This window comes from Hylobates moloch, unplaced genomic scaffold (assembly GCF_009828535.3).
Source record: "Hylobates moloch isolate HMO894 unplaced genomic scaffold, HMol_V3 SCAFFOLD_13, whole genome shotgun sequence".
Taxonomy (NCBI): domain Eukaryota; kingdom Metazoa; phylum Chordata; class Mammalia; order Primates; family Hylobatidae; genus Hylobates; species Hylobates moloch.
The window spans coordinates 68,467,956-68,481,789 of NW_026652288.1; the positions used below are offsets into that span (position 1 = coordinate 68,467,956).

The 13,834-nt window shown below is 43.1% G+C and overlaps 1 protein-coding gene across 1 annotated transcript; it reads left to right on the top strand.

Moving 5' to 3' along the window:
* Window positions 1–1,639: 1,639 nt before the first annotated feature.
* Window positions 1,640–10,077, top strand: RAP2B (RAP2B, member of RAS oncogene family). Its single transcript, XM_032173895.2, has one exon. The coding sequence runs from the start codon at window positions 2,129–2,131 to the stop codon at window positions 2,678–2,680; it is 552 nt and encodes a 183-aa protein (XP_032029786.1). The 5' UTR covers window positions 1,640–2,128; the 3' UTR covers window positions 2,681–10,077.
* Window positions 10,078–13,834: the final 3,757 nt, after the last annotated feature.

Genomic DNA, 13,834 nt, shown 5'->3' on the forward strand with positions numbered 1-13,834 from the left:
AACTAGCAAACGCAGCGTGAGTCACGGCGGCACTAGGAACTGAAACCAAGTGTTAGCCATGCCCAGGTTTACCCTCCGATGCGGACGGTGAAACCAGGGAGCAGTGACATCAGGACTGGGAGCCAGCGCTGACGCAGCTCCACCGCCTCCCTCCCCACTCCACACCCGCCGCCGCCGCGCTCAGCCTGCAGACAGGTCTTGACATCCCTCCTCAGCGAGGAGCAAGGGAGTCGGAACAAGTCGGGGCATCTCTCTCGCACCTCCCGGGAGCGCCAGCCCAGCCAAGTCTAGCAATTGCCCGGCCCGCCAGCCAGGACGCTTCCTCTGAGGCAAGCTTGGACACTCCCCTACCCCACCGGGTGAAACGAATTCCAAGTGGCCCATTTCAGCTCCTAGCCCCCTCCCACTCCCTGCAAAAAAACTTGGCAACTCCGCGGTTTCTTGCGGACCAAAACCTGTAATTAGCCCTTTGTGCTCCCTTTAAGGGGCAGTCGTGACTGGAAACCGAGGAGTCAGACTCTCTCGAAAACACAAACAAAGAACTATATTTAGTTCTGAGCTCTCAGCCTAAATGCCTCTTATTTTTTCACTTTTACTTCAAAACGCCAGGGCTGGGGAAGTGGGAGGCAAAGGGTGGGGGAGCAACGGAGAAAGAACAGCTGTGCCTCCGCCTCTCCGCTCAATCTCTATAAATAACCAATCGCGAGCGGAGGCTACTTTTTAGCCAATGAAGCGCCCCAAAGTGATAAAGCCTTGGCGGCAGCCAATGAACAACACTTAGGGGTGTGAGACTCGCGCCCCGAGACCAATGAGTGCAGGGTCTGGGAGAGGTAATTTGAGCTAGAGTGTGGGTGTGTGGTGCAAAAGCTTCCTACTTCCAAGCCCAAAAACCTGCTCTGCGACTGAGCATGCCCTGAACTAACTGCGAGCACCCTGAGACTTCTGGATTGGGATGTAATCCGGTCTCCGGGTTTTGACCGCACCCGAGCGGGGTGGTGGGTACGACCCGCGGGACCCTGCCCCGAGAGAGCTGCAGGTACCAGAGGCTACCCTTTTCCTAGCCGGGACAGTATCTCAGACTTGGAGTACCTCTTGTTTTCTTTGTGCAAGGCTGCTGTGCAGAGTCGGTCAGAGAAGACAGAATAGCGTTTCTGTGGCGAACGGTTTAGAAAAATGTATGGGGCAGGGATCTCCGCCGGCTGCTCGTGCATTCCACGGCACCCACATGACTTCGGGTTTCCGGCCCCCAGATACACGCCCGCCCGGGACTGGGTGAATGGCGTCCTTGGGCCTTTGATAACGGGAGTTGGGAAGACCACAGCCTACTCCATCCCTGAGGCGGCCCGCCGCACCCACATGCTTCTCGCACAGCCGCCGCCCTTGTCCACCAGTCCCACAGCTGTAAAATAAAGCGGCCTGCACGCTCCCTACAGCGTTTTCCTCGCTCCCATACACGCACACACACCCCATCTTTCAGCCAGTTCCTAACTCGCGCCACTCCCCAAACCGGACTCAAATCCGGAGCCCCGCCCGCGGCCCCGCCCCCTCCCGGCCCTGCGGAAAACCAGGAGCGGCCGCTTGGGCAAGGCGCGGCCGGAACGCACTGGGCATGCTCGCCGGGGAGGGGAGGGCCGGGCTGCGCGCGGCGAGTAGGAAGCCCTCGCCCAGCAGAGGCTGTGGGAGAGAGCGCGATGGGCCGCGGCGGTGGGCGCACGTTCCGCGGGGACTCATGCCACGCGCGTCCCGGCCGGACGCGCAATTAGCAGCCACCTCCGCAGCCTGCCGCCACCGCCTCCCTGCCCTCCCGGGCTGCTGCAGCTAGGAGCTCCAGCCGTCGCCTCGCGCAGGCTGCGGGCATTGTCCTGCCGGTTCGCCGCCCGGGCTGCTGCTGCCGCCGCGGACTGCTGCGGGGCCCGGACCCGCGCCCCAGGGATACGCCGCCGCCGGCCGGCCCGGCGCCCGGCCTCCGATCGGTGGTTTCCGCCCTGCGCACTCTGGGCTGCTCTCTCCTGGGTTTTTCCTGCGTAGCTGAGGAAGGGGAAGAGAAGTCCAGCCGCCAAGCCCAGCCTTCCCCGGCGCGCAGCCCCGACGGGGCCGCGGCAGGCGCGGCGAGAGCGCTGACGGAGCCATGAGAGAGTACAAAGTGGTGGTGCTGGGCTCGGGCGGCGTGGGCAAGTCCGCGCTCACCGTGCAGTTCGTGACGGGCTCCTTCATCGAGAAGTACGACCCGACCATCGAAGACTTCTACCGCAAGGAGATTGAGGTGGACTCGTCGCCGTCGGTGCTGGAGATCCTGGATACGGCGGGCACCGAGCAGTTCGCGTCTATGCGGGACCTGTATATCAAGAACGGCCAGGGCTTCATCCTGGTCTACAGCCTCGTCAACCAGCAGAGCTTCCAGGACATCAAGCCTATGCGGGACCAGATCATCCGCGTGAAGCGGTACGAGCGCGTGCCCATGATCCTGGTGGGCAACAAGGTGGACCTGGAGGGTGAGCGCGAGGTCTCGTACGGGGAGGGCAAGGCCCTGGCTGAGGAGTGGAGCTGCCCCTTCATGGAGACGTCGGCCAAAAACAAAGCCTCGGTAGACGAGCTGTTTGCCGAGATCGTGCGGCAGATGAACTACGCGGCGCAGCCCAACGGTGATGAGGGCTGCTGCTCGGCCTGCGTGATCCTCTGAGGCGGCCGCCGCGCGCCCGCCGCGCTCTGCGCACAAAAGCCAAACGCATCCGACTCTCTAAATGTGATTTATTTCTTGCTTTGAGATTGGAGACCACTTTGCATTGGCCAGGGTGTCTTGGGAGCCCGACTGGCCTCCGCGGCCGGCGTCCCCTGCCTCCACCCTGTGCCCGAGGGGGTGTCCCGTCCTGCCCATCCGATACTCTGGTGGAAATGTGGCTCTTTGCAGCATGTACGTTTCTCCCTGATTTTGGTTGATGCATATTTCCCCGTTTAAGTAGCCGTTAGGGCGCAGTATCCGCAGCTTGACACCCACCAAGCAAAAGTTTCAGCCTGGAAAAAATGGGGGGGGGGGGGGGGGGGGAAAAGGAGGGGGGGAAGGTGGAAATGTTTTTTTTTTTTTTTTTTTTTTTTTTTTTTTTTTTTTTTTTTTTTTTTTTTTTTTTTTGGTCAACAGCCGTTTTTCTATTCCAAGTTTTAAATACATGGAAGGAAGTCCGGGAGAACCATATGAAGGAGCAGGGAGGAGAGAAAGAAACTTTTTTTTCCTTGTTTTCCAGGAGTAGCTGGAAATTAAGATCGGGTTCCTTTTCTGCCAGCTTGGAAGGGCAACCCCATGACTGATTGCGATTCTGAGGATGTCTATGCAAAGTTGGATTCTTGTTACAGTGTATCCAATCTGAAGTATTGCACATCTGAACTGGGACTGTTAACACTGATGCCAATACAGTGTGGGGTGCCAGAAAGTGTCTGCTGATATTTGTGGAAAAAAAATCTATTTTGTTTATCTACTGTATCAAAGGGGAGTCTGGGGGAGAACGGTAGTATTTTTTTTTTATCAGCTGTGAAAAAAATGTTACAGATCTGCACATTTTCGTGTGTACTATGGTGTGTGTGTGTGTGTGTGTGGTGTGTGTGTGTTTTAAGTTTAGCCTTTTGTTTTTGTTTTTTGGTTGGCAGTAACCGATTTTAATGACTAGCTTTTAAAAATACAGTACAAAGACTTTGTAAATGTGATTCAGGGCCCCCAGCACCCCTGTGTCTGCAGAGTGCCTTCAAAACTCAGCTGTTCCAGCCGGTGCCAACCTGTGAACTTCCCACCATATCCCAGAATCTGCTATTCCCCAAACCACTTCCCAATTTCCTTTCAGTAATCTTTCTGAAGGAGCCAGGACAATAGGGCCTGTTGTTTAGTGAATTTCTTTATTATTTTCAGCCTTTAAAATGTACTTTCCATCTCTTGCAATGAATTTGTTTCCCTTTTTTTTGCTTCATTTTGTTTAAATTTTCAGGTATTTAGCTCCCCTTTCATATTATTTTTAAATTTTTTAATTACCTGTTGTAGGGTGTTCCTCCAGAAGCAAAGAGCAAAATTTTACTGTTGTGATGTACCAATTCTAACTAATTGTAATTTTTAATTTCATGCGTTTAATCATTGTCTCTTCATTTTAAGACTTTTAATACAAATGTCATTTTTAAAGAAACAAACCCAAAACTATTGTTTGTGTTTCTGTGTTTCATATTCAGTGATTTAATACAGTATCATGGCTGAGGTGGATGGGGCAGGTGCATGATACTCTTCAGAGCTATTTGTGAAATTTTAGAGACAAGTGTCTCAGTGACAAGTTGGATGACACTACTCCCAACTTTTTAAATTTGGAGAAAACCATCAAGGTCGAGGAAGCCCTGGGTATGGCCATTACCATCTGATTAGAAGATGAACAGGTATTTTGAATCTGATCTGACATGGAACAGTTTACCTCATTGTAGGTAGGGAACAAGAGAACCCATCTATTAAAATTGCCTTAGATCTGGGAAAGTAACCATCCTTCTGGCAAAGTAGGATGGCACTTTTAAGTTTTTCTTCCTTTTTTCCCTCTGTTTATATCGCACATCAAGTCAAAGACATGTTTGGGAAAGATAGTTTTCAATTCTGAAGTTATACCTAGTGATGTTTTTTGCAGTACATTTGAATGGATTGTAGACACTGCCTCAACCCTTTTGAGGTTTTGATTTGGAAATAGATTTAAAAGAAAACAGGCTAAGATAATATCCTTGTTCTCATTTACACCCTGCAGTTTGGACCATATTTGGCCTCATAAGTTTTTCCTTTTAACAGTAGGAGGCAGTGTGAGCTTTTTATTTTTTATTTTTCTTAAGGTGGTCTTAGTAATATAACATGTTCATACGTATCAAGAGAATACTTGGTATACCTTAGGTTTATGAAGTGTAGCTGAAATCTGAAGAGTCTTGACGAAGGGATTTACACCCTTGACAAAACCAAAAGAAATTACAGGCCACAGGTTTCTTTAAAGCTGTGTTAAGATATCTTGCCTTAAAATGTGTGTGTGTGTTACTTGCTTTGCTTTTCTTTTTGCCCAAGAGGCATTTCGGTACTCCAGCAATGGAGGAAGAATAGAGAATTTTGCCTGGCGATGGTCCTACTGCCATTTTTTTTCCCACTCTGATCTCACTTAAGTTTGATATAAAACAATTGGGAGGCAATAGTATCAATATTCTAAATGTAGAAATTAAAAGATACTGTATAAATTTATGCCTTTGCAAAGATTCGTTCTTGTATTTGAATAAATTTAGTTGCTAAAGTAGATCCAAAGTGTTAAAAATGCTGAAGTCCTGTCAAGTACTGTCTGGAGGGTTTTTTAAGAAAAGGCATTTGGCATTTAACTGTCTCTTGTTTTATTTTTAAGTTTTTGGAAACCTTTTGACATAAAATGCTGCCAAGTATCTAAGAAATGTATATACTGACAGAAGATATTTGAAAGTGGAAAATTGGAAATGAAATATTTTGCTGGGTGCGTTATCACCTTCGCTCAGGATTTAGTCACTTGCAGGACCTCTTTATAGGTCTTAGGATGGCAGAGCGAAGATTTTAAAATGCTTTTACTAAGTGATGTAAAATAAATGCTTTTTGGATTATCAGTGAAAGCAATTTTATGTGTGCCTGAAGCAAGAAAATAGTGTTTTTGGTTTTATCCCATATTTTCTTGGCAAAATGGAGAGAAATTAGGAACGCTGCTATTTTTTTCTCAAAAATGTTGTTAAGAATATGTTCGTTTCTTTGGCAATTAAGAACCCCTTGTGGTATTAGGGTGTGAAGAGATAAAAGCATTTGTTTCAATGAAAAAGTTAGTGTTAAAGGAAGTGAGTCAGGGAGGGCGGAGTTTGTTGTAAGGCAATCACCTGTCAAAACAGAAATTGGGTGGGAAAGGAGTCTTTATCTTGGGGAGCAAAAGCTGACTTTTAAACTTGACCCCTGCTGTTTTTAAACAGCTTTTTCTTTTGGTCTCTGACAGTCAACCCAGGTTTTATGTTATGTCAAAAGGGTTATTTTTGTCCTCCTTTTTTAATAGCCTCAGGAAAGTTAAAGGTATCATCTTAGGTCTAACACTCTCTAGTCTTTGAGAGTTACGGTTCTTTCGTAGAACAATTTCCATGTTGTTAACTGTTGTAGACTTAATTGAATCACATTTTGGGACCAGATGTATTTGGGGATAGAATTCTTTAAATTTATGGGACTTCATTCTTCCTGATTACTTACTATTTCCTGTGGTTGGGAATCCTAGAATGCCTGATCTATTTTATCTGTTCAAGTAGTTTTGTTATTGTACCCTCTTTTGGGTCATATTCTAGTATTTCTCACAGGGGGTATGAGAAACAGAAAACTATATGTAGCAGCTGGTCTTGAGAAGTAGAAGCACCTTAACTGTCATAAGAGCATAGGTTTTTGTTTTTTTTTTCCACAACAGCTGGAATAAGTTCCTGCATTATAAATATAAAGGGAACCAAGATTTAATTTGGAGATCATCACCGTTAAAATGATACCAAACATTTGTCACAGTGTCTTATTTGGGGAAAGTTTGCTAATATAAATTTCGTCTGTGAAAATATAGTAAATTTTAAAATACTAATATAATGTGGTATTCTTGATTACAGTATTTTATGCAGACTATTAGGAATGATTCAATGTAACTGAACACAGAGCTAGTTCTAGGTGAGATCTTTATCTATTAACTGGATTTTGAATGTTTGAGAAGGCTATGGGGATCATCTGGTTGAAAGGTTCTCAAACTTGACCATATATCAAAATCACCTGGAGCTTAAAACATGTACTGCTGGGACCCTCCTCCAGTTTCTTATCCAGTGGGTCTCTGGTAGGGTCTCAATTTTCATTTCTAACAAGTTTCCAAGTGATTGTGTTACTGCTGTTCCAGGGACCACACTTTGAAAACCAGTGATCTAGACTGAACTCCAAATGAGTACTATACTGACAGCCACCTAGATATTGAGAGACACAGACTTAAGACTCATGTCACACATTTTGGAGTGCTGTCTACTACAGTTAGAGAATAATCTCTATTGAAATCTAAGCTAAAGAGGACATATACCATTTATACTAACTGTTGTGTGTGAAATAGAATAAACATTACAGGTAGTTTTTGAACATTTTCACATTATTACAGGAACATTTTGACTATGGTTTTCAATGTTAATTCAGAAGTTGACTTTAAATGAAAATGTGGTTAGAATAGAGGCATAGCCTAAGTGATCAGAATCAACATTCCCCTTCTCCCCAACCTAGGGAAAAAAGAAATTTGAAAAGTATGTCTTCAATAAAAGGGGACGCTTTATTTGTCTTCTCTTCAACATTGAAAAACAAAGATTTTAAGTTTTCATGGCAAGGGTTCTAAAAATCATTGTGTTAGAGAATTTAAATCTTCAGATCATGGTAAGCACATGCGTATGTCTGTGACTCAGTTTCTTAGCCAGACTTCCAGGTGTTAGTTAATTCCTTCTCATTTAGTTCTACTGTAATCCATTCTGGGAAAATGCATGCCACAAAACTGTGTATCTTGCAGCTTCTTTCGTTATGCATCTTAATTCCCTCAGAAGGTCCCATAACTTTATGTTAAAGATCTGGGTTTTTAAAGACAGTTTGGGGGCCTTCTAAAGAAACAATAGTAGATCTAATTACAAGTAGTGGATTGCTTACTTCAAATTTCTCTTTTACAATTTAGAGAGTTTAGTACCAGTTTGTAGGCTGAGGGAGTAATAGCTACTATTTAGATGCTAAGAAGAATATTATCATGCTTGGGTGGGGAAGAAAGGCCCTTACTCCAATCTCCATTTTCATTTTTAATGCTTCCTGGACTTCAGTTATTTTCTTGCTTTTGCCTCAAGAATAATAAATATTTTTGGTTAAAATTTTTTTTGTTCAACCCTGTTGTTGTTACTGTCATTTTCATAGCACAATAGTCTACAGCTCTCTATAGTAGCTTAATAGCTATTTGCTGAATGAATGGAACATGGAGTGTTACATCTGAAACTATTAGAAGGTGAAAAGTGTTGATTGAAGAATGGTAGGATTTTATCTTCCCTACCCATGATAAATTTATTAAGGTTGTCTTTGGAGCTATGTCTTCCATTCCAACTACACAGAAATAAAATTTTTTTTTAAGTTTAGTTTGCCCATCTGATAAAGGAACATTCCTGTATGCTATTCTAAGGTTCATTTTCAACAAAAGTTACAGACATTTATGGGTGATAGTTTGAGATCTATGACAGTTTTAGGGAGCTCCATAATCAAAAGGCTATTGCTGGTGATAGTACAATGAAACGCTGACTTCAGTATATTTTTATCTTGGCTTTCATTTTACGGTTATTTCTACTACTGTTAATATGGACTAATACTTGATTTTGTGAACCTGTTTTAATTTTAGGGTTATATTTATGTTGGAATAATATATTTTAAAAGTGTCCTATACTATGAATTTATTTGCCATATATAAGACAATCAGAATTATCTGGTAGTTTATTCTAATCCTGGTTAATAATCATTAGGACTAAACTATTTACATTAAAGAAGGAGAAAACAATGAGACGATAATTTTTTTTTTTTTTTGAGACGGAGTTTTGCTCTGTTGGCCAGGCTGGAGTGCAATGGCGCCATCTCGGCTCACTGCAACCTCCGCTTCCTGGGTTCAAGCAATTCTCCTGCCTCAGCCTTTCGAGTAGGCGGGACTACAGGCGCCTGCCAGCACTCCCGGCTAATTTTTGTATTTTTCGTAGAGACAGCATTTCACCATACTGGCCAGGCTGGTCGTGAACTCCTGACCTTATGATCTGCCCACCTTGGCTTCCCAAAGTGCTGGGATTACAGGTGTGAGCCACCGCACCCAGCCTTTTTTTTGAGATGGAGTCTGGCTCTGTTGCCCAGGCTGGAGTGCAGTGGCGTGATCTCGGCTCACTGCAACCTCTGCCTCCCAGGTTCAAGCGATTATCCTGCCTCAGCCTCCTGAGTAGCTGGGATTACAGGTGTGCACCACCACGCCCGCCTGATTTTTGTATTTTTAGTAGAGATGGGGTTTCACTACGTTGGTCAGGATGGTCTTGAACTCCTGACCTTGTGCTCCACCCACCTCAGCCTCCCAAGAGTTGGGATTACAGGCGTGAGCCACCGCACCCGGCTGAGATGATAATTTTATTAAAAAAAAAAAAAAGAATTGTAGAGACAGGGTCTTGCCATGTTGCCCAGGCTGGTCTCAAATTCCTGGGCTCAGGAGATCTTCCCTTCTCAGCCCCCCAAAGTGCTGAGATTACAGGCCTAAGCCACTGCATCCAGCCAGGAGTGACAATTTCTAAAGCCTTAATTAGTGAAATGGTTTGTTTTGAGAGGCAGAAATGGCTAAGTGGTATAGACATGCAGGAAAAGCAAAATGAGCCTTATGGCTATTGAAATTATGAGTGTTGATCTGTAATTGGAGAAGACAGCTATTTGCATTCTTTCTTATCCAATTGACTAAACATTCATTTTAAAATGAATTATCTTGCAAAATTATGTGTGGTTAAGTTTGTCAGAGGATTGAAAACATGATTGGTTTACTTGTGGTAATTGGGAAAAATTGCAAAGGTAGCAAAATTTTTAAAAAAATGGAAAAGATGCCTTGTGAATACAGGTGTTCCCAACCTTAATTATCAAGAATATGGTTGCAGTGTAAGTTGGTAAACAGCTGAAATTGATTCATTGATTATTCAACACTTACTGAGCACGTACTACTATTATTAATAGCTGTGCTGCGAGCACTAATACTTAAAAGAGGAAGTCAGGTGAGGCACAACAGCTTTATGCTCTTTTTCACTATAATCTGTGAAATAGTGTGTATTAAACAATAATAGTATATGGAAAAGCACATCTACATGTGTCATCAGTTATAATACTGTGGGGCTGTTCGGCAGACAATAGAGTAGATAAATTTATTGAACATTGGGCCTTTGAAAGGTATGTGGAAATTGTAAATAAAAATGGATTCCATGAATTTCAAATAATAATTGTTCTGTTGTATGTGAAACTGTGTAATAAGATTGTCATTTTATTTACTTTACTGCATCATTTTCAACTTCCTTTTTGAGATTGGCTAAAATTGAATACTTACAAGAGGAAATGATTTTACTTTTATATTTTCATGTCCAAGGGAAGAGGAAAACATGAAGAAAACAGATTTATAAAATTTATTCACAAGGCCGGGCATGGTGGCTCACGCTGTAATCCCAGCAGTTTGAGAGGCCGAGGCAGGTGGATCACGAGGTCAGGAGTTCAAGACCAGCCTGGCCAAGATGGCGAAACCCCGTCTCTACTAAAAATACAAAAATTAGCCCGGCATGGTGGGAGATACCTGTAATCCCAGCTACTCAAGAGGCTGAGGCAGAATCGCTTGAACCTGGGTGGCAGAGGTTACAGTGAGCCAAGATCGCACCACTGCCCTCCAGCCTGGGTGTTAGAATGAGACTCCATCTCAAAAAAAAAAGTAAAATAAAATTAAATTTATTCACTTACATTTTTCTTCAGTGAGGAAACCAAAGGGAAAGATAATTTAGGTTATATTCTGAAAGAAATAAACAGTCACTGACTTTCAGGTTCTTCATGTAAAGAAGATTCAGGACAAGATATTTCTTTTGAAAAAGATAATCTTATAAAAATGAGTGTGCCAAAGAGTTAAGTTGACATTTTAAGTAAGTTAATATTTTACACAAAAGCTCTTCTTCTCTTACCTCTCATGCTTACTGGAAGAAAGCAACCAGCACAGAGAAAGAAATGTTGGGTAACAAGCTGGAAGAGATAACAATAATAGCAGTTATTGTAAAGCCATATGAATTGAAGGGTGGGGTTGTGATTATTAACCTGCGGTTTGCAAGATGATTTCTAGCCACCATTTTGTATAGACTGTCTCATGAATTTAACAACATACTTTTTAAATGTGGAATGTTACAGAATTGTAGGGGTAGCAGAATCGTTTATGTGAAGGTACTTAATTAAAAAAAATTTTGACTGCCATTGAACCATTTATGAAATGCAAATTTATTAAAGTTTCATAGCTTGAGTAAGGGTTTTAATATTTTATATGTTACCTGGCCATTTATAAAGTTTTCAAAATCTGGTTATTCATGAACTCAGAATATTCTAATATTATTTAATATTATACATATTAATATAATACTTTAGATATTCTCTTTAGAGGCTAACATTATATTGATTTATGTCTTCTTCAGGAAAAGAGCCTCTATAGAGATCTGTACTAGCATAATCCTATAAGAATATATATTTCAATAAAACATAGTTTAAATTACATTTTAGATAGCTTTGAATTTAACCTTTTCAGTAGATAATAGAATTACAAGTATATTTCAACATTATTCCTCATGGAGTAGAAAAAGTATTGAGCCCTGAGTTTTTTTACTGAGTTTAGGTATCTTATCTTTACTTAGTCATACTGGCTGGGTGTGGTGGCTCATGCCTATAATCCCAGCACTTTGGGAGGCCAAGGTGGGAGGGTTGCTTGAGCCCAGGAGTTCAAGACCTGCCTGGGCAATAGAGAGAGAACTTGTCTCTACAGAATAAATAATTAATTATTTAGCCATATTACCTGTTTTTTTCTTTCTTTTGTATATCATTTCATTCATCCACATCTGGTTTATGCAAATGGTTCTCTAATGTAATCCACATCAATTGATTAAAAAATCTAAGAACTGTTTGACTGATGGCTATATAAATGTGCTTTTTGACATATTTTTCCACTATATTTGAGGTGCAGACTGAGACAGATCCAACCAGAGATCATTGCCTCCTAAACAGACATAACCTTTAGGTTTGGGCATAAGCACTGTTTTGGTTTTAAAACTGATGAATGAAGTTTTCTAGAAAATGAATTAGATTGTAGGAATATTCATCTTACTATACTCCAAACTGTGGAAAAATATTTGCAGACCATCTCTTCTTCCTCACTAATCTTGTGCTGAAGTAAAAAAAAAAAATGAGAAATAAGCTAAATGCATCTCTAAGAAAGTATCATATCGTGAAAGGCAGAGTAAACAACAGTGAGAAACCTAAGAAGCAAAATTGTTTTTCTGCATTTTTGTACAAACCAGCTTTTATTTTGTTATTGAGGAAGTATAAATAATGGTAAGGGTAATGAAATATTTTTCTGAATCATTTTGTTAGCATTCAGCAGGAGGTCTTTGTACTGTTTCCTGGTTGCTTAGACATAAGAATGTGATGGAGCTGAGAAGGGGGAATAAACTGCAGGCCGAGGTGGAATTGTTCTTCAGCTCACACCTCCACTCCTATGTTCCTCCAATTCCAGATGATTTCCTTGTGTTCAGAGTTGTGATCTGCTGTGACTCAAGACTGAGGCTCAGGGCTCCTCCTGGCCAAAGGTGAAGAAGCCTATGGGACGCAGTGATACTGCTGCTGTAATAAATTGGACTCAAGGCAGGATTTCTCAACCTTGTCCCTGTTCACATTTTGAGCTAGGTAATTTGTTGTGGAGGCTGTCCTACGCATTTTAGTATGTTCAGCAGCAGCCCTGGCCCCTACCCACTCAATGCCAGTATCATCCTCCCCACCCCAGTGGTGACAACCAAAAGTGTCTGCAGACATTGTCCCTGGGAAGGGGGAGGGCAAAATAGTCCCTGGTTGAGAACTAGACCTTGTGTGGATGAAGGAGGCATAAACCAGAGAGGAGGTTTGAGCATTATAGTAAACTAGCAGCAGTTAAGACTTCCCTTTCCCCAGAGCGTTGCAATTCATGCTTCTCTTTAAAAATAATAACGCTTTTTTTTTTTTCTAGACTGAGCTTCTGTCACCCAGGCTGGAATGCAGTGGCGCGATCTCGGCTCACTGCAACCTCCACCTACCAGGTTCAAGTGATTCTCCTGCCTCAGCCTCCCGACTAGCTAGGATTACAGGTGCACCACCACGCCCGACTAATGCGTGTATATTTTGTAAAGACGTGGTTTCACCATGTTGGCGAGGCTGGTCTTGAACTCCTAACCTAAGGTGATCTGCCTGCCTCAGCCTCCGAAAGTGCTGGGATTACAGACGTAAGCCACCACGCCCAGCCTACAACACTATTGTGCTTCTGACAATATAACTTTGGTCAGTTCATTAAATCCACACCTAAGAGAAATGCGTAGTATTCAGGGATTAACATTTGTTGGAAATTTTGGTTCTCTGGAGGGAGAAGGAGTATTCAAAAGAGGAGTGTGTTCTGGTTGGGGTGATGAATTTGGATGGCCAGAGATTATCTCTGGGAAGCCTGATGACTAAGCAGAGAGGCCTGTGTGTTAAGTATGAGAAGTCCTGAAGGGGAGGTTGAGAGCAACTATGTTGCAGTTTTGTTTCTTGCCCCCTTAAGTCTTTCCTGGGAGACAGTTGGAAGGTGCTCATCCTTTACTCATCTTCCTCCAGTTCACCTCATAGCCTCTTCCCAGCCCACTCCAGGCTTCTATTCAATACCTGACTTCCCTGCTGGGATAGAAAGGATGCACTTTATGCATTCTGTCCTTCTTTATTTTCATTTTTACAATTAGCTCCTTCTGTCCCCTCCCCTCCCCTCCCCTCCTTCCCATCCTTCCTAACAAATAACAGTGTGTCCCGGGCGACTCCTGCTGCTTAACTTCACACACCTGCCTGTGCCCAGACCTCTCAGCAAGGCTGTCAAGAAGGGGGCAGCAGAGACAGTAGTGATTAGTGATTGCGTTGTAATAAAGTGCCTCGAATCTGACAGCCTGTGGTTAGCACATACAGGGTGGCTGCCAACCCCTGGAATACAGTATTAAGTATACTGTTAGCAAGTTCGTT